Source organism: Saccostrea cucullata, unplaced genomic scaffold, assembly GCF_032062105.1.
Source record: "Saccostrea cucullata isolate Sc308-1 unplaced genomic scaffold, CSIRO_AGI_Scuc_v1 ctg1423, whole genome shotgun sequence".
In the NCBI taxonomy this organism is placed as follows: domain Eukaryota; kingdom Metazoa; phylum Mollusca; class Bivalvia; order Ostreida; family Ostreidae; genus Saccostrea; species Saccostrea cuccullata.
Genome location: NW_026921181.1, coordinates 102,965 through 127,312, shown reverse-complemented (window position 1 = coordinate 127,312; position 24,348 = coordinate 102,965). Strand labels below are relative to the sequence as shown.

General features: G+C 34.1%; 1 protein-coding gene and 1 long non-coding RNA gene across 3 annotated transcripts; one reads left to right on the top strand and one right to left on the bottom strand.

Annotated features, from left to right (window-relative positions):
* Nucleotides 1-232: 232 nt before the first annotated feature.
* Nucleotides 233-24,348, bottom strand: LOC134259376 (neuroglian-like). Its single transcript, XM_062741968.1, is given in 26 exon segments — nt 233-1,403; nt 3,951-4,014; nt 4,495-4,638; nt 5,740-5,898; nt 6,233-6,352; nt 10,561-10,743; nt 11,053-11,181; nt 11,262-11,270; nt 11,661-11,892; nt 12,268-12,407; nt 12,667-12,904; nt 13,269-13,642; nt 13,888-14,175; nt 14,398-14,488; nt 14,856-15,037; nt 15,260-15,418; nt 15,585-15,716; nt 16,075-16,259; nt 16,599-16,701; nt 17,066-17,194; nt 18,377-18,567; nt 18,741-18,920; nt 19,256-19,379; nt 23,687-23,758; nt 24,280-24,315; nt 24,318-24,348. Coding segments are annotated over 26 exon segments (4,215 nt in total). The 5' UTR covers nt 24,331-24,348; the 3' UTR covers nt 233-865.
* LOC134259378 (uncharacterized) lies at nt 20,475-22,755 on the top strand. Of its 2 annotated transcripts, none has more exons than XR_009990339.1 (4): nt 20,475-20,691; nt 21,039-21,139; nt 22,081-22,132; nt 22,510-22,755. It is a non-coding gene; the product is annotated as an uncharacterized LOC134259378 (long non-coding RNA). The 2 variants fall into 2 exon arrangements; XR_009990340.1 differs by having other exon boundaries at nt 20,475-20,695.

The window sequence follows — 24,348 nt, the reverse complement described above, 5'->3', positions numbered from 1 at the left end:
AGCCATAATGAAAGCAATCAGGTTCGTTTTGATGAACTCATCGCAGTGTAATTAACAAATCAATTAGAAGTCCTTTCCATCCTAGAATCCTTGCCCTAGGGAAATGTCTGCTTTTGAAAATATAATGCAACTCTTAATTTTTTGCAAGTCTTGCTTAAGCTCATCCAAGCGATGCAGTGATTAAGGTTACATTTTGCGTCTTATGGGTTACCCAAAGATAAGGAAACGGATCTTTCTTTGTTATAAATTTATTGGAAATAGGCCCTGAATATAAAAATTCGATCTGATATGTTTTAATGTGCCTATACAAATATACTTCTACAAACTAATGGAATGTAGCAGGAATTATATGTCTAATTAAAAATATACAATACACATCACGTTAATAATGTCAATATGGAATGATTTGTAGATGTTTGAACAATCCCTTAAAAAATTCAATGTAAATATAAAATACATCTCATCTAGTCTTGCAAATATACAATTTAAGAAACCATTTATACCATGAATTAATGATTATATACATATAATGATCAGAAAATGGCACTTATACTTCGTATAAAAATATGATTCATGTGTAAAAAAAAAAAATGTCCATATATACAAAAATACGCTAAAAAATCTGACTTGTAATATATCTCCAACCTTGATTATGAAACAGGTCCCTTGTAAAATTGTCTCAGGCATAAATATCAAAATAATTTGGTATATTCTGTCTTATCCTTGGAATCTGGCAAAATACCAACTTCTGCATAAAGTTTGTCTCTTACAAGTTATAAACTTCAGTCATTCAAAACGAATCTCCATAGATATGATAATTGCGGGAATGTCAAAAGTAAATCGTTTGTAATTAATGATTTCATTTTTACACAAAACTGGATGTTCCTGGCACATGACCAGACCCGTTAGCGCCGCTAGGTGGCGGTCTTGGGCGGGTGTTGATCGGGTTTCCGTCATGATCAAACTTGCCTGGTTCCCTATACTGATCATAGTCGACGTCATCAATGGGGCGTTTCTCGTAGCTTGGGGTTCGGTCGTAGGTGCGTTTTTGGTAGGGTTCATAATTCCTGTCATCATCCGGGTAATAATGATCATCCCTGTCGCTGGGGCGACGGTCGTGGTCCCTAAATCCGCCTTCGTCGTCATCGTCATATTGCTTCCTATCATCACTATATCGATCATCGTCATATCCTCTCCTATCGTCCTCATAACGGTCATCGTGATAGCGATCATCGTAATAACGATTGTTGTAAGCGTTGTCATCGTATCGATCGTCGTATCGTTCATCGTAAGGCTGGTCATCCTGGTCGTAACCATCGCGATATCGATCGTATCCTTCAGAATCGTCGTAGTACGGTTTATCCAAGGAAGAGGCACTTTTCTTGTGCATACTGCCCTCATAACTAAAACAAAAAAGATTATACATAGAAGTGCGCATTAAACAACACCGAGTTTAAATTTAAAGTTTAAGGATCACTTTTGTTGTTTTTTTTTTCAAGGTATCAAATCTAAATACATTATTTATTGTAACAAGATGAAATTCTTAACAATTTTATGGGAAGAAATTAGTATTATAAAAGTGACTACGTAAAAACAATATCTGTTCCCCTTTTATTATTTTAAAACGTATTCATATCAGATCAAAACTAATACAATTACTAGTCCTGTTCTTAAAATGATTTTTAACAATAGACCAAAAATAAATTTTCAGTATGATGTTAATCAAAATTTATCAGTATTGTAGATTTAATAACTGTCTAGCTTCGCTACGTATTGCATGTTATTAAACAAAATGCAAGTACTAAACTACATCAAGGCAAAATGTTCCCATACATAGTTATTTTTTAACAGACGTCAAATAAAGTTGGCATCATAGCAGTAATACACATTGAATATTGCGAGTAGCACAACATATATGCGCATTTGAATAATTTAATAAAATTCACATTCAAACAAATGCAATTTTTGGTTAAATTGTAAAAATATCATGCTGTTGGGTCTTCCTGCTTGACAAAAAATATTGGAAAATTTTCACTTGTATATTTAATCCCACCGACTTGAGCACTGCAGATGACTTTATGATACAAAATCATATTACGATTTCGACACCTAATACAATAAGTATAGTTTAATAAAACCCCTTATATTGTGTTTAGCATGGTTTAGAATAAATTGTTGTGAAACTTTGTCTATTTGTTTTTTCTGCGACAACTCTTTGAAAGTTCGGCATAATAAAGTTGATTTCTTGATAATTCAACCGTTATATAAATTTCGCCAAGCGAAAGGTCATGAACTAAAAAAGGCCTAATATGCATGTAGATCTATCTTTGTGTCTGATGTCAGTGGGCGGGGGCTATTGAAATTGACATGGGGGACCTAACTCGTCTGAATTTACAATTTTATTTCAAAATGAAATGTAAGGAATCGTCGTCTAGTTTGTTTGGGTATGTCAGGGACATCAATGCTTGTTGGATACGCGGGGTAATTTAAAAAACAATTATTCATAACTTTTGAAGCCTTTTATGCAAATTATCCCAAGTTGGCACGTTTTGCCAAGAATTAGATGATTGTAGAAAATTGTATCTATCATCAACATATATAAGATGATCAAGTGCTTTTAAGTTATCAAATTTCATTCCATGAACAAAGGTATATCGGATATCAATAACCTTAGTAAATTCATCAATAGTAGTTAAGAGAGTTACACTTCCAGGTAAATGTTAACTGTACACTCTATAGTGCCATGTATATTTGTTTGATGTTGTATTTCTCCTCTGTTATTTTAAACAAAGAGTATCAATTGAATTTAATTGGAAAAGCTCAATAATTATCATCCATAACCTGAACACATCTGTGCGATTTACTTGCAACAAAAGATTGGAAGAGCCCCCTCTATCTCTGTTAAATATACAATATGTAATGTAATAATTCAAAATATAAGCAAGGACTTTAGTCTGCTGATTCCCATTTTATCTGAGCAAGCTAGTATCCTTGGTTAGAATTGAGAAGTGAAATGTTTCATTCACTTCCAGGATCCTCACATACTTGATGTTATAACATGTACTAGTATAAAGTGCATTAATTTGGACATAACCAAGCAAAACTTTTCCTCCAGAATTTTTGTTTCAAGCAGGAATAAGATTACAACATTGAACCTCATGCAGTTTAGCAGGTTTCCATCACAAATAATTAAAAATAAAATAAAATTTCACCTGAGCAAAACCAAGGCACATTACTGAATGGAAACATAATTGCCTTGATTTAGATGACACATTTTCAGTAAAACATTTTTTTGTACCAAAAAGCTTTATTATACATTTGTAACATTGATGTATAACATGATTTCATGATATAATTACATTTAACATCTGGCACAGGTAAGGCGTGATGAGGGATTTACCTAGCTTTACCTTGGGAAATGAATACATTAAGCATGTGCAAAGTTTAGGTCGTTCCTGAGCATAAATCTTCTCTTATCTAATTTTTTGGCACTTCAACAAGTGTTTCACTTTAAAACTATACTATATTTTTGATAAATTTTCTTAAAATTAAATAGTTTTTGAAATTTGTTACCTCAATGTGTCATCATAAAAAAATAAAAATCAACACACATTTGAATACATGCTTTAGAGATAAAGTATATAGGAATAGGATAATATACCAATACAGATTGTCATGGTAACAGTTATTTTATTAAGAATAAACATTACACATTTTCACACACACACACCCTCCTCAAAGGTTTATATGTAGAGTTTAAATAAAATGACATGCTTAAAATGTAGTCTTTTGAAAAATTGTATAAAGAAAACTAGAAAAACATTTCTCAATGCTTTTATTCTCTTGATTCAATGTAGTTTTGTCAAATGATTTCACAAAAAAAAAATTTTGTTTATTTCTGTAACCATGACAACCTGTGACTACCTGTGGCTAGGGCACGAAACATTTACCTTCCATACCTGTAATTGTATTCCCCATCCTGTCCTGACATGGCCGAGACGCTGCGAGTCGGAGCTATAGTTCAAAATCAGTGTCATTATCCACATACAACTGTACTTGTGACAAGCTTTTTTTTTGCATAGCATTTACTGCAATCATTCAAAGATTAATATCCCACTTCATCATTAAATTGTCCTGGTTTAAATTACATGTATAACTAAATGTCTCCCAAAACTTTCAGTAATTATCTAAAGCAATATTTTTTTGAATTTATTTTTGGTGTCTTCTGTATCTTTCTTATGTAAATTACAATATGCTGTTAAAACTAATTTGAAGGCTATATTAAATTTAGACTCCCTCTACAACTTCCATTCTCAGAGTAAAAAAGAAAATTTCAAATACTGAACAAATTTTTTTCTTTTCTTTTTTTTTTTGTTAAATGAAATCAAAAAGGGAAATAACTCACGAAATGGCAAAAATTTAGTTTGATGATATCAATGCCTATCCCCTAACCTCCCCTTCCCATATTCTGTTTTATGTGGTGGCAGTACTTACCGTTGAGTTTGGACTGAGGTGGAGGCTGGTGTTTAGTGACCTTGCGGCACATAATAATAAACACCACCACCGCAATGATGATCAACAGAGACAGAACGAGACCAATAAACCACGCAAAGTTAGCTCCCAGACTGTACGCCGCCGCTGTAACAGATACAGAAAATTGTCAGTCTTTATATCTAATACATGTGTAATATATTCTTTTCTGTTACCTAAATGATGTAAAAAGAAATATGGTTGTATCTGTATCATTTCATATATAAAATAAATACCGTAAATCTGGAAATTTTTACGTCGATTTATTTTTGCGAATTTGGGTCAAAAAGCTGTTGATAAATTTTTACGCTTCAAATTTTTGCGAATTTTCACTGGTGCTAAAAATAAAAATCACTAATGATTTTCATATCAGGTTATGTTTCAAATAATATGCCCGGTTAGAATACCACCAATATACTTGCAACGTGGCAAGATATTGCAAAATCGCTCCGAAACAATTTTGATAAAAATACAAAAGGATTTGCACTGAAAATAATTTCTTAATCAATTATAACAAACATTTTAGAGGTTGTGTATGCCTTTTAACCTGAAGTATAATCCAAATGAAGAAAAAATACCGGTATAACTAATTTTCTCAACGTTTGGTTTTTTCTCACCTAAAATTTACACGCTACATTTACATTTGGAACTTTCTAGTAAATGCACTGAGTTTGAGTTATCGCCCGTGTTGATACACGGTTAGATAAAATGACAGTTCTCTCTTTATTGGCAAATTAATTGATGAAAATAATTAAAAACGGGCATACTGCCTCAGTGCTTGTCAAATCATAGGACGATATTGCATATAATGAGGGCAATTTACACGCACGGGTAATTAACTTGTAGTTATATAGTAGACTAGTGTAAACAGGTTTCCAGTGCTTACCGACGCCTATTCACCGAGTTAAAAAATGACACGCGTTCTCAGAAAAAAATTCTTCACATGTTGATTTATTTTTAAGAAAAATATTTTTGCGAATGCAATGTATGCGCAAATTTGCTAAAAATTTATCTACAGTAAAAATTTCCAGATTTACGGTATCGTATAAACTTTAAATATGTTATATCTATGACATTTATCTTGTCTTTATCCTTCAACTTATAATTTACTCTCTCAGAAAATGAAAGTTTTGGAATCCTCATTTGATAAAAGTTTCAGATTTCAATATTTCTATATCTATTGAGTGTTGTAAAAAATATGTTACTTACCGACTCCAAGTGTACGAACAGTCTGAATGGCACTTGTGGAGGGAGATTTTCCATCGGTCAAGACAAGGCGGACTTCGTATGTTGTGCCATCATCCAGTTCTGTGATAGCTCGCCATTGTTTAGCCACCTCGTCAGGAGTACGCTGGAATTCATACACGCCTGGAAAAAAAAATCAGCTCATGTATTTACTTTCCAAATTTTGAAATGGCCACAATGAAAAATACAAAAATACCAAAACATATTTTGTAAAAAAACGTATCCTGTTTTATTTTATATTTATTCAACAGATTTTGTGATCATTTCAAGCCAAAAATTTAGTTTATATTTTCAAAATAAGGCATCTCAAAAACTAAAAATAGACCTGTCAGTGGGTTATCCTCTGTTTTATTATAAGGTACATGTACAGTGTACATGTAGGAAAGCCTTAATTTGCAAATGAATGTGAATAATTAATAACCACTATTTCTGCAAGTTACTTAGGATAAATGCTCACCTTCTTTTCTGTACTCAATGTAAATGACTGTGCCAGATTTGGGGTCCATTTTTAAGTTCCATGTCACATTAACAAAAGTCTGGTTGACATCTTTCATTGTGAACGCTGGTGCTTTTGAAGCTGTAAATGGGAATTTATTCACTAAGTATGATTTTAAAATTTCTAAACCAAACAAGAGGCCCAGGGGCCACAGCGCTCACCTGAGCACATCAGGCTTGAATTTACTCCCCCCCCCCTTCCAGGCGATCATCATTTGAACAAACTAGAATCTACACTACCTGAGGATGATTCCATATAAATACCCCGGGTATCACTAATCATAGCTTTGAAGTACTTGAAAAGAAGATTTTAAAAGGTTTCCCTATATATCCCTATGTAAAACTTGGGTCGGCCATTTTGGCCCCACCCTATCCCCAGGGCCAGGGGGTCATGATTTGTACAAACTTGAATCTACACTACCTGAGGATGCTTCCACATGAGTTTCATCTTTCCTGGCCCAGTGGTTCTGGAGAAGAATTTTTAAAGATATTTCCTATATATTCCTATGTAAAACTTGGGTCGGCCATTTTGGCCCCATCCTTGCCCCGGGGGTCATGATTTGAACAAACTTGAATCTACACTACCTGAGGATGATTCCACATGAGTTTCATCTTTCCTGGCCCAGTGGTTCTGGAGGAGAAGATTTTTAAAGATTTTTCTGATATATTCCTATGAAAAACTTGGGTCGGCCATTTTGGCCCCACCCTTGCCCCAGGGGTCATGATTTGAACAAACTTGAATCTACACTACCTGAGGATGATTCCACATGAGTTTCATCTTTCCTGGCCCAGTGGTTCTGGAGAAGAAGATTTTTAAAGATTTTTCCTATATACTCCTATGTAAAACTTGGGTCGGCCATTTTGGCCCCACCCTATCCCCATGGCCGGGGGTCATGATTTGAAAAAACTTGAATCTACACTACCTGAGGATGCTTCCACATGAGTTTCATCTTTCCTGGCCCAGTGGTTCTGGAGAAGAATTTTTAAAGATATTTCCTATATATTCCTATGTAAAACTTGGGTCGGCCATTTTGGCCCCATCCTTGCCCCGGGGGTCATGATTTGAACAAACTTGAATCTACACTACCTGAGGATGATTCCACATGAGTTTCATCTTTCCTGGCCCAGTGGTTCTGGAGGAAAGATTTTTAAAGATTTTTCTGATATATTCCTATGAAAAACTTGGGTCGGCCATTTTGGCCCTACCCTTGCCCCAGGGGTCATGATTTGAACAAACTTGAATCTACACTACCTGAGGATGATTCCACATGAGTTTTATCTTTCCTGTCCTAGTGGTTCTTGAGAAGAAGATTTTAGGCCCCACCCTATCCCCATGGCCGGGGGTCATGAGTTTCATCTTTCCTGGCCCAGTGGTTCTGGAGGAGAAGATTTTTAAAGATTTTTCTGATATATTCCTATGAAAAACTTGGGTTATATTTTGGCCCCACCCTTGCCCCAGGGGTGATGATTTGAAAAAAAACTTGAATCTACACTACCTGAGGATGATTCCACATGAGTTTTATCTTTCCTGTCCTAGTGGTTCTTGAGAAGAAGATTTTTAAAGATTTTTCTTATATATTCCTATGTAAAACTAGGGTCGGCCATTTTGGCCCCATCCTTGCCCCGGGGGTCATGATTTGAACAAACTTGAATCTACACTACCTGAGGATGATTCCACATGAGTTTCATCTTTCCTAGCCCAGTGGTTCTGGAGAAGAAGATTTTTAAAGATTTTTCCTATATATTCCTATGTAAAACTTGGGTCGGCCATTTTGGCCCCATCCTTGCCCTGGGGGTCATGATTTGAACAAACTTGAATCTACACTACCTGAGGATGCTTCCACATGAGTTTCATCTCTCCTGACCCAGCGGTTCTGGAGAAGAAGATTTTTTAAAAATGCCATTAATTTTTAACAAATTCATGATTATCTCCCCTTGGAAAAGGGCGTGGCCCTTCATTTGAACAAACTTGAATCCCCTTCACCCAAGGATACTTTGTGCCAAGTTTGGTTGAAATTGGCCCAGTGGTTCTTGAGGAGAAGATGAAAATGTGAAAAGTTTACGACGACAACGACAACGACAACGGACAAATTTTGATCAGAAAAGCTCACTTGAGCCTTCGGCTCAGGTGAGCTAAAAATGTTACACATGTATGCAGGTAGTCATTAAAACTCTACAAACAGAAGTTAGGACCTCCAAGTAACTCCATTATATCCAAGATATTAGTGTTCAAGACACCAAGGTTTAATAGCTTCTTTACATGTATTTTCCTAAAAAAAAGTATGTTAAAAATACTTTAGCTCCTTTTTAATTAATTTTTTTCCCTCCCAAATCCTTGAATTACTAGAGTAATATAATCTTAAGATAATTAGCTATAAAATATCATTACTCATATAAGTCACTCTCAAATTTTCATTATAAAATATCATTTACAAAATGTTATGCATTGAACTGTAACACTATAATTTGCTGGTGGACATATGTAAATAAAGTGCCCCGCCACAGCATGATACGCCCGTCAAATATATTGTTCAATAATCATAAATTGGTTAAGGTGCAAGAAAATCAGATAACCTTGATTAACAGATTGACACAGATTTCAATGATCTAATTTCCATTTCTTATCATGTTTAAAATATTGTACAAACATCTCTAAGAGACTTACAGTGTAGGAATTAATTATAACAAATAATACATCATATAATTCTAAACTGGCTGTGTTAGAACTTAACAAATATCCATCTGGAGCTTAAATTGTTTATTGCATATTTAATGGAATAATGGAAATGCTACAATCTAATAAAAAAAATCAAAAATAAATTATTTTTTAGACTATAAAATTCTAAGTGAGGCATGGTGACTGCAATTTGTTGCAAATATATAAAAATTGAAATGTACCCCGGTAATTTTATTTCAATGAACACATGTATAATAAGTTTTCATTATATTATACAATACTAATTTAGTTTTAATCATACATTAAACATCAATTTGTTTTAATTACATTACTCCAATTGAAAGATCTTTATCTGGACTATAGCCATCAAGAACTCTTAATTAACACAAGCAACTATGAGGCCATTTCTTTTTGCCCAACTCCCAAGAGATTAAAGATAAAGATAACAGCTGCATTTTCAGAGATCTGCTCTACCACTTAGCACCTGACAATAAACTCATTAATTTCTCTCTATTTCTGCTATCAAAATTCTTCTTGACCAGTGCTTGATAATTATGCCCATGGGACAAACTGAATTCCTCCTCTCAAAACATTAACATTTGTTACAGATTGCTGTTAAAGAATATGATGAAAAATAAGTTTTTACTTAATTTAACATCTTTTCATAAGGATTAGTTTTAATTATATTATACAATATTAAATTAATTTTTATCATACACTGTACTTTAAAGCATCAATTTGTTTTAATTACATTACACCAATTGAAAGATCTTTTTCTGAACTAACCATCAAGAACTCTTAATTAACACAAGCAACTATGAGGCCATTTCTTTTTGCCCAACTCCCAAAAGATTAAAGATAAAGATAACAGCTGCATTTTCAGAGATCTGCTCTACCACTTAGCGCCTGACAATAAACTCATTAATTTCTCTCTATTTCTGTTATCAAAATTCTTCTTGACCAGTGCCTGATAATTATGCCCATGGGACAAACTGAATTCCTCTCAAAACATTAACATTTGTTACAGATTGCTGTAAAGCATATAATGAAAAAATAAGTTTTTACTTGATTTAACATTTTTAAACAAGGATACAACTATATTTTTACATTTTTTAGGATTATGAAATTTAAAATTTTAAAGACTTAGTTTTTTTAAAAAAATCACTTAAATTAAAGGTCACAGTGACCTTGAAATAGGCCGCGACACACCTTCTACCTAAGATGCATAAACTGGCCAAGTTTGATGATTTTAAGTATTATAGTTTTCTAGTTATAGGCCGGAAAGGATTTTTCCATATTTGGCTATAACTTCTTAATTAAAGGTCAGAGCGACCTACCTTTTGTGCGCGACACACCTTCTACCCAAGACGCATCAGATGACAAAGTTTGATAATCCTAGGCCTAATAGTATTAAAGTTATGAGCCGGAAACGAAAAAGCTAACAGACGGACGGACACGAAGCCTATAACATAATACGTCCCGTCTGAAGACGGGCGTATAAAAATTATCAGATGAAATACCAAATCTCAATACTCCCTATAATGTTGCTCTGCAAAAAATCCAATTTGTTGTTAATACATGTACTACTAATATACTTAGTTCAGACTACTTACACGCAGGTCCTGCTGTTGAGGCCTCGATGAAGGACACTTCCCCTCGACCTTTGGTATTCTTTGGCCACACATACAGCCTGTATTTGGTTTTGTATACAAGTCCATTTACATAGGTTTCATTGGTCCTAGGATCAGTTATGTCTGGAATCTTCTCTTGTAGGTTTCCAAGGTCCAAGCCACTCACTATAGTACAGATTTGGTCATTTAACACATGTAAAATTATTTATAAAAAAAATTGTTACAAGTGAATCAAACAATTTTTCATATTCATGCTAGCAGAAGATTGTAAGAGACACTAATACATGAAATTATTCCCCAACGCATCAAAATTTAAATTTATAACTAACAAAATTTTACAAAGATTTTTTTTTTTTACCTCTAGCAAAGCATTTTTAATTATTAAAAGTAAACTGATGTTAGGAAATTAAATACACATGTGTAAAGGATTTTGCACATAAAGGCAACCTTCTTTTTGATATCTGTGAATCTTACCTGTTTGGTATCCTATGTCATACCCAGATAACAGGTTGTACCAGTTACTGCCAAATGATTGGTCCACGACCTCTGGGGGTTCCCAGGCTAGCCTTATAAAATTTGTCCAAATTATGTTTGATACCCAAGCTGTTTATTTACGCAGTTTATTTGGCAAACGAAATTACACATTATGTGTACCTGTGTACAGCATACATGCATAATATTACTCCCTGTTACTGTCAAAAGAAACCAACAATTATCTATTATGTCCTGTCTAAATCTTTCTTCAAAAACAACAACAACAATTATGCCTGTTATTAACACTCTCCAGAGCTCTGTCAATTTCTTCAAAATCAACACAACAAACACGGAGTGAAAAGATTTTTGACAGAATTTTTACATCGATGCAATGTTTGTAAGAAATGGATTTGTGCTTTGAATTTACAAATAAGCTATAAACAAAACAAATTTAGTATATCATTCATATACATGTAAAGTATTTCATTATCTAATATGTAAACTATTCACTCTGAATTGCTTTGAAGCCTGACAAAGAATATCAAGGCCTTTTTTTTTAATTAAAACACAGGAGATGTTTTCTGTCAAATAATAACAAAATGACTTACCTCCAAGTGTTGTCCTAAATGACACGATGGCACTAGGTGGGCCTGCGTAGTATGTGTTCATGACCCTCATCTGAGCCTCGTAGTCCTGATATCCAAGCAGGCCCTCTAGGGTGTATTTGTACGACTGTATGGCCCGCTTCTTGCGTCTTGCGTATCTAAGAGTGAGTTCACTGACGGGAATCTCGGCCTCTTGGAATGTTTGTTCCTTCTGACCTCTGACCCAGTACTGAATCTGATTTGCATAAAATTCCATTTAAAGTACAGTCTTACATATCTCTAAATAGTGTTGAAAATTTAGTAAATTTTCATAATCAATCATCAGTTATTATTGAAAATACTTAAAACTGATCACTGATCAAAAACATGTATAATCTCTTTAGTCTTTTATTACTGTGTTTTTAGGAAAAGAACAGGAAAAGTCAAATATTCTTATCTTGAACTTGATGGGAAACAGATTAAAATTCTAGATATCTGTTATTTTTAAAATAACCAAAGTAAAATATGCATATTGTATGTGGGACTACCAATTCACTTTACTTACTGTGGTATTAAAGATAAAGTTCAAATGTCCATTCTTTAAATATATTTTACTTAAGATAATCCTAACCTTGAATCCCCTGAAGATGCCCTGTACGGGGGTGCCTGGCTGTGGGGTGTTAAGGTTCTCGTCCCAGTCCCAGTAGAAGGTGACAGAGGACTCCGTGACAGTCGAGTCTGTGGTAAGGTCTCCAACACTGATGGTAGGGACTGAAAAATAAACAGAACATTTCCAATGGATCTCAAACACGTACAAATTACAAAAAGGATGTCAATCATGGGTTTAACAATCTCTAAATAAAATTTAATTGTCTTGGACATTTCTCTCCTTTCAAGTCCTTAACTTTAATTTTTCTAAGCAACATATTTCTTAAAAATGTAAATGTGTCACATATTTATACAATTTTTTCCACATTACAGAATGTCAGTGAAAGAAAAATAAAAATAGTGTTGAATATAAACCCCTTACTTTCCTCGGCCGAGTAACCTTTGACCTCCTGAACTGGAGCAGTGGAGTCGCCAGCCTCATTGTTTGCCTTGATTGTGATGAGGTAGGGCACGAACACGTCGCTGGTCTGTTTCTCATAGCGGAATGTCCTCCACTCAGAGATAGTGACCGGAGAGATATCACTCGTGCCTTGTCCCTCCCTCTGAATGGTCAGGATGTATTTGAACTGCTGACCATTATGCTCTATAGGAGGCATAGGCTATGGAAAAAAAGTTGAAAAATAAGTGAATGTGAAAGTGCATGATCAAGCACATGTAGATGTAGTTAATCAGATTGAAAAAGTTTGATAAGACATGATAAGAATCTTCACTGCATGCAATTCCTAAAATATGTTATTACAGGTATAAGATGTTATCAATTTAGTTTAAATTTTATCGGTTTTGAGTCACAAGAAAACTGGGCCTTAATTGAATACCGTTTGTACATTTCAACTGTAATTATTATTTCAGATATGCAGTACCACGCCATATGTTAAACATTCTGATGACTTTGTTATTTCTAAAAATTTTCAAAATTATAAATCTTTCCTGATTTATCTTCTACATGATGAAACATTTTCATACCGTCCATTCAACGATCAGATAGTTTCTCTTATCCCCAATGGTGCGGACATTCTCGGGATTTTTCGACGGCCTGGCTGCGTTAGTCTTACAGATCTGCTCCGTGTGATAGCTAGGTTCGCTGGCACCGATCTTATTTGTAGCCAGCACACGGAAGCTGTACTCCACCCAAGGGGTCAGTGTGACAAACCCATTGTTCTGGGTCGCCAAGACATTGTTGGCTCCGATAAACCACTCGTCAGGACTAAAGGACGTGTTGTACTGAATTATAAAATACTGAATGGGAGCATTGTTAGATGCCCCTTTGGTCCAACCTATCTCAGCCTGTGTTTCGCTGCACGTGATTAATGACACTCCTATGGGTGGGTCTGGTTTATCTGTAAATAGAATTGTACATTTATATGAGTCACTTTCCCTGTGTACATTCTGATACTGAATAATAACAGTGCTTATAAATTCTGTGTTGATCAACATGTCATGCTTTTTATAATATTTTCCATAATAAAACCAAATTTGCATCAAATTTTTAAGAACGCTATGACTAATGATATCTTTCATTAAAAGAAAAGTTAACTCTATAAAATATTTTAATAAACAATTTGAAAAGCAGGCTAACACGTACCCTTTACTGTTAAAATGGCCCCTGCTGTGGCACTGTCTAAACCATTGGAGATGACACAAGTGTAGGTTCCCGAGTCTCTAGCGATAGTTCCACTAATAGTCAGGGAGTTGTCCTGGAAGTTCTGGGTCATTCGCTGGTCATTTGTCGTGATGGGTTTGTTATCCTTCAGCCAGGAAATCTTCAGGTTCTTGATCTCCGCAAAATCTGTTGTTCCAGAGCAGGTGAATTTAGCGTCACTTCCTGCCGTCACTTCTAATCCTCCAGGCCTTTGTACTGTCCTAGTTTTGGCTGTAAAATAATTTAAAACAATATAGAGAAACTAGTTTTAAAAATTTAATACAGAACAAAATCCCTCATGTTCACACATTTGATTCTGAGTAAAAATCTGAATTTGCAAAAGAATTTGGAAATAACAATGCACTCTTTTCAGCAATATGTTTGAACATTGCAAATACTGCATAACAACTGAAACCTTTTCAAAAATAATTTCCTTGACCCAGACTCTCTTACCTCGTACGATCAGGACTCCCCAGGCTTCATCAAAGTTAAATTTATTGTAGGCATGACACGTGTAGTTACCAGCATCAGATAAAACCACACTCTGTAATTAAATTACAAGAACATCAATGCATTATACAGTCATCTCAACATATCCAAGGTACTCAAGTTATATGTTTTATGGATAATAAGTTCCACTGTACTGTAAACCAACTTTTATTTGCGCGTGAGAAATTTTCGCGAAGTTTGCGAGAGCCTTGTCATTGCCAATATTTCTCACTGTGAACCAGTCCTTAAAGCCCCTGTGTCTATTGACAACAGATCCAGAAAGGACTTGATTGTGAAAATAAATCGCCGCGAACTAGTTTATCCCCGGTAATCGCGAAATAAAGTCGTCATGAATAATAGTTGGTTAACAGCATCTCTAAGGTCAAGTTATCTATGTTATGGACAATCAAGTTCCCCTGTACCTCTATGTGAAGGTTTCCGTTGGGTTGGATCTGGTACCTCCCCCCTGTAATCTGCTCCCCTTCTTTTCTCCAGGTGATGATGGGTTCAGGTTTTCCGCTGGTGATACACGTCAGCTCGATGTCGCGACTTTCTGCCACCTTCAGCTCGCGAGCAGGCGGGACAATGATAGCAGGTTCTTCCTCTGGTATGCGGAAATAAATTGCATTTTAATTGTCAGCTTGTTTTAGAAACTTTTTGTAATAAAAAATCTTGGCATTTAAAATCGTATAAATTTAAACTAAATTATGACAAGATTAAGCCTGTTTCACCCCATGTCAAAATATTGATCTTAAAGCTATGGCTTAACTTCTATTAATAAAAAAATATCTCTGAAAATAACAAAAAAAGAAGAAACAGTATTTACCCAAGACGTTAAGATAGACATCAGAAAACACATAACCGTGGATGTTGGAGGCGTTACATTGAATGACCATGTGATCATTTTTGTTTAGGTTCACAAAGGTCAAATTGTTGGCATCTGGTTTCAGGAATCTGTCACTTTGAAAGATTGGAACTTTAGATTCTGGAAATAAAAGACATGTAACATATTTAATAATCAGAAACCAATTTAAAAAAATAAATCACACTTTAAATTATCAGCTAAAATATAATGAAATCTTAGGCAAATTGGTTAAAATTGGCAAATTAGTAAAAATTAACCTTTATGCATTTTAAAATTAAAGGCATACCTTCCAGCTTGACCCCATTAATGAGCCATGCTATTTTTGGCTCAGGGTAACCTTTGGCCTTGCAGATGAAGGTCACAGCTGCCCCAACACTAGTCTCCACATCTTTTGGCTCTTCTTCCCAATATGGTTTGGCTAAAATAAGATTTTACATTGACTTGAGGGATAAAATTCATTAATTTTGTAATCAATTATCAATAAAAATAAATCAAAACAATTTTACTTTCATCAGATTTACAGCTATTTTACAATTATAAATATTTTTACAACTGCAGTTGTATTAAATTTTACTTTTTTTTCTTGCAATACTTCATTTAATTGCCACATAATGGATCATGAGTTCTGACATAGTGTCAAAAATGGTAATCTAAAACCAGATATAACAATACAAGAAATTCAATATCATTTAATCCAGACTTTTCTTATGACAACCATGATATTAGACAGACTAAAATAATTTTAATGCACTGTATATGAACTGCGAAAAGCTTACATTCTACTCTGATGACAAAATTTCTGAAGGCTCGGGGTCCCTGGGTGTTTGTACCATAACACTCGTATGGTCCGGCATCGTCCTCCGTCAGGTTAGGGATCGTGAGTTCTTGTCCTCCGAGAGAGACCTCGTAGTAGTCCGGAAGGTCAGCCTTATTCTTCAACCAGAACACCTCTGGGGTAGGACTTTATAATACAAAAACATATTTGGTGTTTACAAAGCTCAACAAAATAGAAATATACTAGGTAAAGATGAGATATAAGTACATAGATCAAAGAAATTTTTTTTTTTTTTTTATGCTAAGCATTTATAGTTTCCATCACAGATTAAATCAAGTTTACTTTTCCCTCTGAACTTGAATTAATTAAATACACAATTTTAAGGACGGGCTACATGTTGATTAGTTTGAGCTGAGTTGGATGTTTTTTATCAGCTTTGAACACAGATTTAAGTTTCTAGGTAATAAAACAAAAATGTACACTGGATTTAATATGTTAAATGAAATACAGAGCTAGTCAACTTACTTTCCACTGAAAATACACTTAAGTTTAAATGTATCTCCTCGCAGACCAAAATGATCAGAGGGTGAGGCCCAGAGGTACTCAGCAGGTCTCTTAACAGGTGAGCCTAGAATCAGCAAAAAATTACATTAATGATATATATTCTAAACAGATGAGCTTAAAAGCTGCAAATAATTATGCAATTGATCTATAATGTACTATTTCACACAAATGTAATGGAATTATAAAAAAAAAAACCCAATAAATATTATGATCTAAAAATTACAAATTATCATAACTATTTATATCATTTCATATACAAGTAAATGTTAGTGTTAAATAAGAAACTGCCAGGAAGTTGCAGTATCTGCATAAAATATATTGAAATTTGAATAATATCATGCATAACTTCTATTGGTAAAACTTTAAAGCCATCAATCCATGTTACTTAAATGAAGAATAAATAAATTAATAAAATAATTTATTCTTACTTCCGCTCGGGACGATGTAGTTGGCTTTGTCATAAGTGTTTCGCCTCATGAAGTAATTAATGGCCATACACACATAGGCTTTCCCTTCCTTGTAATCTTGTTCTTGTACATTGGTGATGTATAATCGTCCTGCAAAGGAAAAACAGATTAAAATTTGATTCCATTTGACAATAGATCAATATCAGTCAGGGTTCTTCAGGGCTTGAAATTAACAGTCGCCCACTCGCAATTTGCGACTAATATTCCATGTGGGCGACTTAAAATTACGTTCAAGTAGCCCACTTAAATACAATACTAAATATTTGTTTTTCAATTTTGTCCGAATGTTTCGTATTCTTCTCTTGAAAAATTTCGTAATCAGTAAAGTGCTTTATATTTCCAAAGCATCTCCGTAATGATGCAAAAATATTTTTTAGATACGGGCGACTGCAGGCAGAATAAATTTTTACCAGTGCTAAATACTTATAAATAAAGCATCTGAGTGATTGTGACGGACACAATGTGGCAATGACGCGTTGACGAGCCCAACAAACCAAAAAGTATTGTTGTTATCTTTGGAAAAAACCTGCCATGTGCTTGAATATATGATTTTTAATACATGTAACCATGTCGATCTTTTTAAACAAAAGAGTTTGACTTCAAATTTAGATAAGTCATGCATAATGTTTTGCCAATAGTCAAGAAACACAAAACATGATAAAAAACAAATAACGAAAAACTGAGTTGTTGTATTTTTATTCATTAGAAGGAGTGATAATTTGTGGGCGAATAAATTTTGATGTGGGCCCCAGAACTGCAAGGTTTAGTAGCCCACATGGCGATCAAGGATTACAAGTTAGTTTAAAACCCTGGTTCTTGTTTAACGTGGCGGCCCTGCAACAGTTAAATTCTTTTGCACCAGTTAAAGAAATCAGTGCCATAGTTAAAATCTTTTGCACCACAATTAGAAAATCACCACCATAATTCCGCCAAAACTAACTAGGAAATGACTGTCAGATTATGATTTGCAATTTGTGTAAATCTTGCGCCACAGTTAAATTTGAACTGATGGAGAACCCTGATTAGGGAAGCATGAGACTGAATAAAACAGGTACAGTATGCATATTTATGGTACATTACCTTGATATGCATATTCATGGTACATTATCTTGATATGCATATTCATGGTACATTTTCTTGATATGCATATTCATACAAGTAGAGAACAATTCCTAATAACAATTACTTGTGCCTTCTAATATTGTCATATGTGTTGCTCCTATAATATATCATTTCTCTTGGATCCACTCCTGCATAAAAAAAAAAACAAACCTTCCAGATCCATTGAGATTCTATTGTTGTAGTTTATGGGCTCAATGTGACCCTCTGACGTCTTCAGCACCCACTCAACATCAGCTGGGGGAAAGCTGGTGGGGGGAACACAGTTAAGAGTGACCGACTCCCCCAGGTGTGGACGGTGGGTCACAGAGTCTGCTACCTCAAATTCGTCCAGCTTTCCCTCTCTAAAAGATTATTTAAAAATACAATACATGCAGGCAATACTAAGAACGCAACCCAGTGAATGAACAAGGTACAACACAAACATACGAAAATAGATTTTAATATATTTCATAATAAAGATTATTGTGCCTTAAATTTCTTTTCCAAATTTCATAAAGAAAATAAAGTTTTTTACCTAAAGTTTACATTAATGGAAACAGAAATCCCAAAGCCGTTGTCAGCGATACACTGGAAAATACCCTCATCCTTATCTTCCGGGGCATTAATAACAATGGTACCCTCATCTGAGAGCTGGACAAAGCGGTCATCATTACCGCTGGGATTCAGGTCTCTGCCGTTTCTTTTCCATCTGTACCTGTTCAGAGAAAAAATGCAATCAATACTTTTTTTTAAGTTTCACATTAAAATATGAGCATTCAAATATTAATTTATAAATACATGTATATAATTATTTAAGTCACTGACTGAATCTTTGAGTTCAAAATTTTTACAGGGAAGAAATAAAAAATAAAAGCAGAATAATTTTATTCCAAAACATGACAAAACTGCTCAAGCACACTAGTTTTATATTTGTTTGATGCATTTATATTCTAGAGGAAAAAAACTAACAGCATATCTTATCATTCTCTTGCATGTATAAAAATTTAAATAAATTTTGTGACATGGACTAGCCAAGGTCACATGACTTACGTTGGTTTGGGCACTCCATCTGCCCTGCATGGCAATTTCACAGATTCACCATCTTTATAATAAACATCGAAGTCGGGCTGCATATAAATACCCGGAGGTCTATTTGGAATGACCTTCTGTTTTCCTGTTTTGGAAAAAAAATAATCAAGATCGATCTTTAAATAAATTGCATCACACCCATTTTTTTAAGCAGTCATATGGACCAATATTTTGTTGCAATTGATTAATAAGTTTTTTTTTCCACCTGAGTACCAAGAAGGGGTCCGTTAGTGGTTCAGTTGGGAAAAATAATATTGAAATAGAACAAGGGAAAATTTTCTGCTGTTTAAACAAATGAAACATACATTACTGTAATACATTAATTCATTCCAACCTCATATTAAGCTTATACTCCATGTTTAAAAGAACAAACAACAATTATTTCACAGGCCTGAATAAAGCACACCAAATTAAATGCAATTATTTTTCTACTTCAATAACTTTTAGCAAAAGAAAGTCCATAACAAATTAAAAAATTCAAAGTTCATAGTTTTGTTAATTATTTTTGTGGTAGGAAAATGATTGCTTTTTATTTTCTGTGATTTTGTTTAGTACAGAGCCGTTGTTACATGACGTCAGCGCATGGCGGTGGCAAGGTGTAGAGAATTCTGAAAAACAGAAATGGTTGATTGCGTCTATATTACTATGCATTTACTTTTGAAGCGATGGAATTTGAGGAAAATCAATTTTGGGCACAGTTCTGCATGCTAAAGGAATAGACACTTTCTTTTTCCCCCTAAAATTCAGCTCCGAATAGAGGAGGGGGTTAAAAGTCGTTGCATACCTGGTGTATTTTATCATACATAGAGGGGGTAATTCAGAGGCCTGTGATTACTTTTTACATGCTATTATTAATTAAGCTATCAGTGTGTCAAAATGTATGACACTTATTTAATACTCTCTAAAGCACACGCCCTTCTTAAAATTTATGCGTGATTGACATTCCCTAATGTAGATTTTCCAAAGGGTTTGGAAAAGTTTTGGAATTCCATGGAATTCCAATCATTTCTATACCAAACTCGAAAAGAGTGTCTGGAACATGTGGAAGTTTTTGGAATATTTTGGAATTTGGAAAAAAAATTGGACTTAGATATTTTTTGGTTAGGAAAGTAGTGGAATTCTTTGGAAAAAATGATAAAATGAAAAACTTAGCCATTTTCTGCGCCGGAAAACTGTGGAAAATTACTTAGAATTTTTTAACTGTTCGACTAATAGTACAATAACATCGGGATCGAAGTCGGGCTCGATGAACAATTAATTTAATCAACTCGCCGAAATTCAAAAATATCGAATGCCATGTTGATGTTGCACGGAATGGCAGTTGGAAAGAGAGTGTCTAGAACAGAGGAATCATGATTAGCAGTGGATGGAAGAAGAGGAAGACATTTTAAGACCCGGTAGGTTCAATATTGTACGGTATTTTTATGTGTCCTTGAATGAAGAACGCTTCTGCTACTGTTCATTAGTCTTGACACCACACATAAATTGCCCGACGGTGAAATCGTTGGTGTACTATTTCAATTTTGTAATAATTATTTCACAACTCTAAACATCTCATTAAAATCATGGATTTTAAGCCGAATTTCCTCGTTTGGGATCGAACTGATGTAAAGAATTTTACCTATATGTTCCTTTGTTCAAGCCAAGATAACATTTACAGAGTATGATGTACAATGTAATTAATTATATATATTTTAATGCATGTTCATGATCATTTTCAGCTCTTATTTTAATTATTTTATAGCTGTTGCTGCATTGTGCCTGAGATGATCCCCTCAGCGCTGGCGTTTGATAACTTGGTGGATGTAGATGCTTAGCCAGTCAGTCACTAGGCTTGTGAATATGGTGAGAACGAAAATTATCGTCTATTAGCAGCTCAAATCTTTTTTTTTATTAATAAAATGATCGTAAAGCTAAAAATAAAGCAAACTCAAGAAAAAAAATGTGGGTTTGTGGGCTAATTTTATTAATCCATGTCTATTAGCATAATAATATGTTCTACAGTGCGACCGTTGGGGCGAGCGCAGTTATTTACTTTCAAAAAGCTTTATACAGATTTTACTTGCACTATATTAATACATATAGCCTATCCTCAGTTCATTTCTTCCTCGGACTTGCCTAAAATTTACTCTGTAAGTCCTGGACTTGACCATGACAAAAAAAAATTTGAACCCCTGACAGTGCGACCGTTGGGGCGAGCGCAGTTATTTACTTTCAAAAACCTTTATACAGATTTTACTTGCACTGCCTATCCTCAGTTCATTAAAAAAGAAGAACAGAATAACAAGTCAATTCCCAGGCATCGGGATTGAGATTCCGAACTTTCGGAAGTTTCCTACAAAATCTGAAATACCTGAGCCGTTTAAGTGACGAAAGTATGACGTCAAATAAAAAGTCCTGTTGACTGACTGAACGCAAACAATAGTTTTGTGGCATGTAGATTGCATTAAATCGTTGTTTGTAATTTTTTCAAGTAAGTTGTTGCTATATTTTAGCGACAATGTTGCTATTCACCGCAAAGGATTATTGGGAGTTTAGAATTTTTTCACGCTGTGAGATAAAAATTTCTTGGAACAATGTGCAGATTTCAACCCGAATTTCCTCCTTTCGTACACGTTGGTATATTAAAAAAGGTTTATATTCTTAACACGCTTAAATTCCTTATTCTAATAATTTATAACAATGCATTCTGACAGGTAATCTAAACATGAAAACTGCACAGACATGCCTAATTATTTTAGATCAAATAGCAATCATCTACTATGAAGTATACATGCATTTTACAGGAATCCGGATGCTCACAAGGACAAGAGGTGTATGAAAAGAAAAAACATAAAGGTAAGAATTCTGAATTATTTTCAAAATCATTAAAATCACATGAATTGAAATTATCTTTTTCAGTCTTAGTCAGGCTTTGAGCTTGAGCTCAAACCTTTTTGATTTAGCTTACCTGAACCATTTTAAGGCCTAAGTGAGTTTTTTGATCAGTGCGCCCCTGATGTTGACTTGTCTGTCATCTATAAACTTTTCACATTTATACATTTATCAGAATTAATCCTAATTTGAACAAAAAATTGCAAGATAGTGAATTAATTCATATTCCATAGTAAACTGATTTGCCAGGTCAAAAAAGTCAATTGTTTTGTATAGCTTTTGTCATATATTTATATGGATATCAATAATGATGCATCTTAATGGTTATCTTTTTCTTTCAGAAATCATGTAAGGATCGAAAGTTTGAAGTGTCTGTTGGAATGATCAACATCGAATTTTCTGAGCCTTCGTACTGAAAGTGAATCCGTTCGTGACACCAATTAACTGTCAACCTTCTAACATAACCATTTACTTATTTCATGGAATATCAGTGAGGAAGTGATTCTCTAGTAAACACGTCAGAAGTTTTGGATCTTCATTAATTTGGATCTTTGGCACGTACGTTGGGGGGAAATAGCATCTGTTGATTTTATGGGATCAATTTGTATCAATATAGTTGTGTAGTACATATTTTTTGCATGTAATACATGTGTTTGTCACTCTAGTCAATAACTTTGTACCAGTACATAAACATGATAAGCCTGACTGGCAGTTCATTGTAAATGTAAACCCTGTTGAGGTTTCAATGACCATCCCAATTCCATGGCCAATTTCATTTAATAAAACTAACTTCTTATTTTAGAAAATACAGACTGGAGTTTACTAAATTCATGTATATCATGTATATCATAACATGATTATCATTAATTTAACCAAGGTGACTGATTCTCCAGTAATCATATTTTCTCTGTAAATAACCTTTAATGTAAAATACTTTCCGTGAGAATACTTTATGAAAGTGTGCTTATATTGTACATCTGAGAGTTATATGCAATATTTGTCTCAAAAAACATTGTAAAAGAAACAATTAATTTTTAATTTTAAAAATATAGATTTGATCTATGTTTTGTGATGTTATCGAGTTTTTTTTTTATGTAACTATTTGGCACTAATTATTTCAGTTTTCATTGTACGTGTATTTGGAATTTGGAATCCTGGAATTCCATGGATTTCCGTAGATTTACAAATATCCTGGAATTCCACGGATTTCCTCCGCAAATTTCCATTCTGCCATTGTTCCGCTCTTTTCCAGGCTAGATTCAAAATTCCAAATCATTCCGAAAAAAGTTCCGTCCCAATACTCCGGAGAATTCTAAAGAATTCCGCGGAACAAAAATTCCATGGAATTCCATGGAATATGCTTTGGAATTCCATGGAAGTTGCGGAAAATCTACATTAGGGTTATCAGTGGAATAACTATATAATTTATTTTTTCGTGTTTTTCTTCCGGGAATAGTTGTATGTTGATCATGTTGATACACACTTTAAATGTTATTTGTATTAATTATAATCTCTTACCTATACATGAACAAAAAAAGCTGAGCAAAATGACTGTGATGTTCTTGAAGGCTCTCATGACTAGATGTTTCTCTGAAATTATTTGATATGTTATTAGCATTTTTTTTAATCAAAAAATTCATACTTGAAGGAATTTTTGCATGTTTTGCACATTATTATATACATATACACATAATTATATACAATCACTTTGAAAATTGTGTAGTTAACTGCACCTCAGTCAAGATGGCATATGACGCATTTACCTGTTTACCTTCACGCTTTGTGAAATTAAAAATTACTTTGATCATTGCCATTTCCTTGCTCGATTTAGTTATAAACCTTGCTTTTATGAATAATGATACCCGTAGCAGACAAATTCTACTCCATGTAAGTTTAATACATCTACTCCTACTATCTCTTTCAAGAATTAAAAATACCGGAAGTAGGAATTCAAATATTTTTTCGATGTAGAGGTAAACAACGCAAAATTTGATCATCATTTCACATAAAATTAAACTGTAAAACTTATATGTAGCAGCATACTTTGAAAGTTCAATTAAACTAATCTGTTTGCGCTTGAACATTTTTCATTTGTTAACAATTGAAAATACCTGTATTTACCTGTAAATTCTTCACGTCGCCATTTTACCTATGTGACTCATTTCCCACTTTTCGGAAGT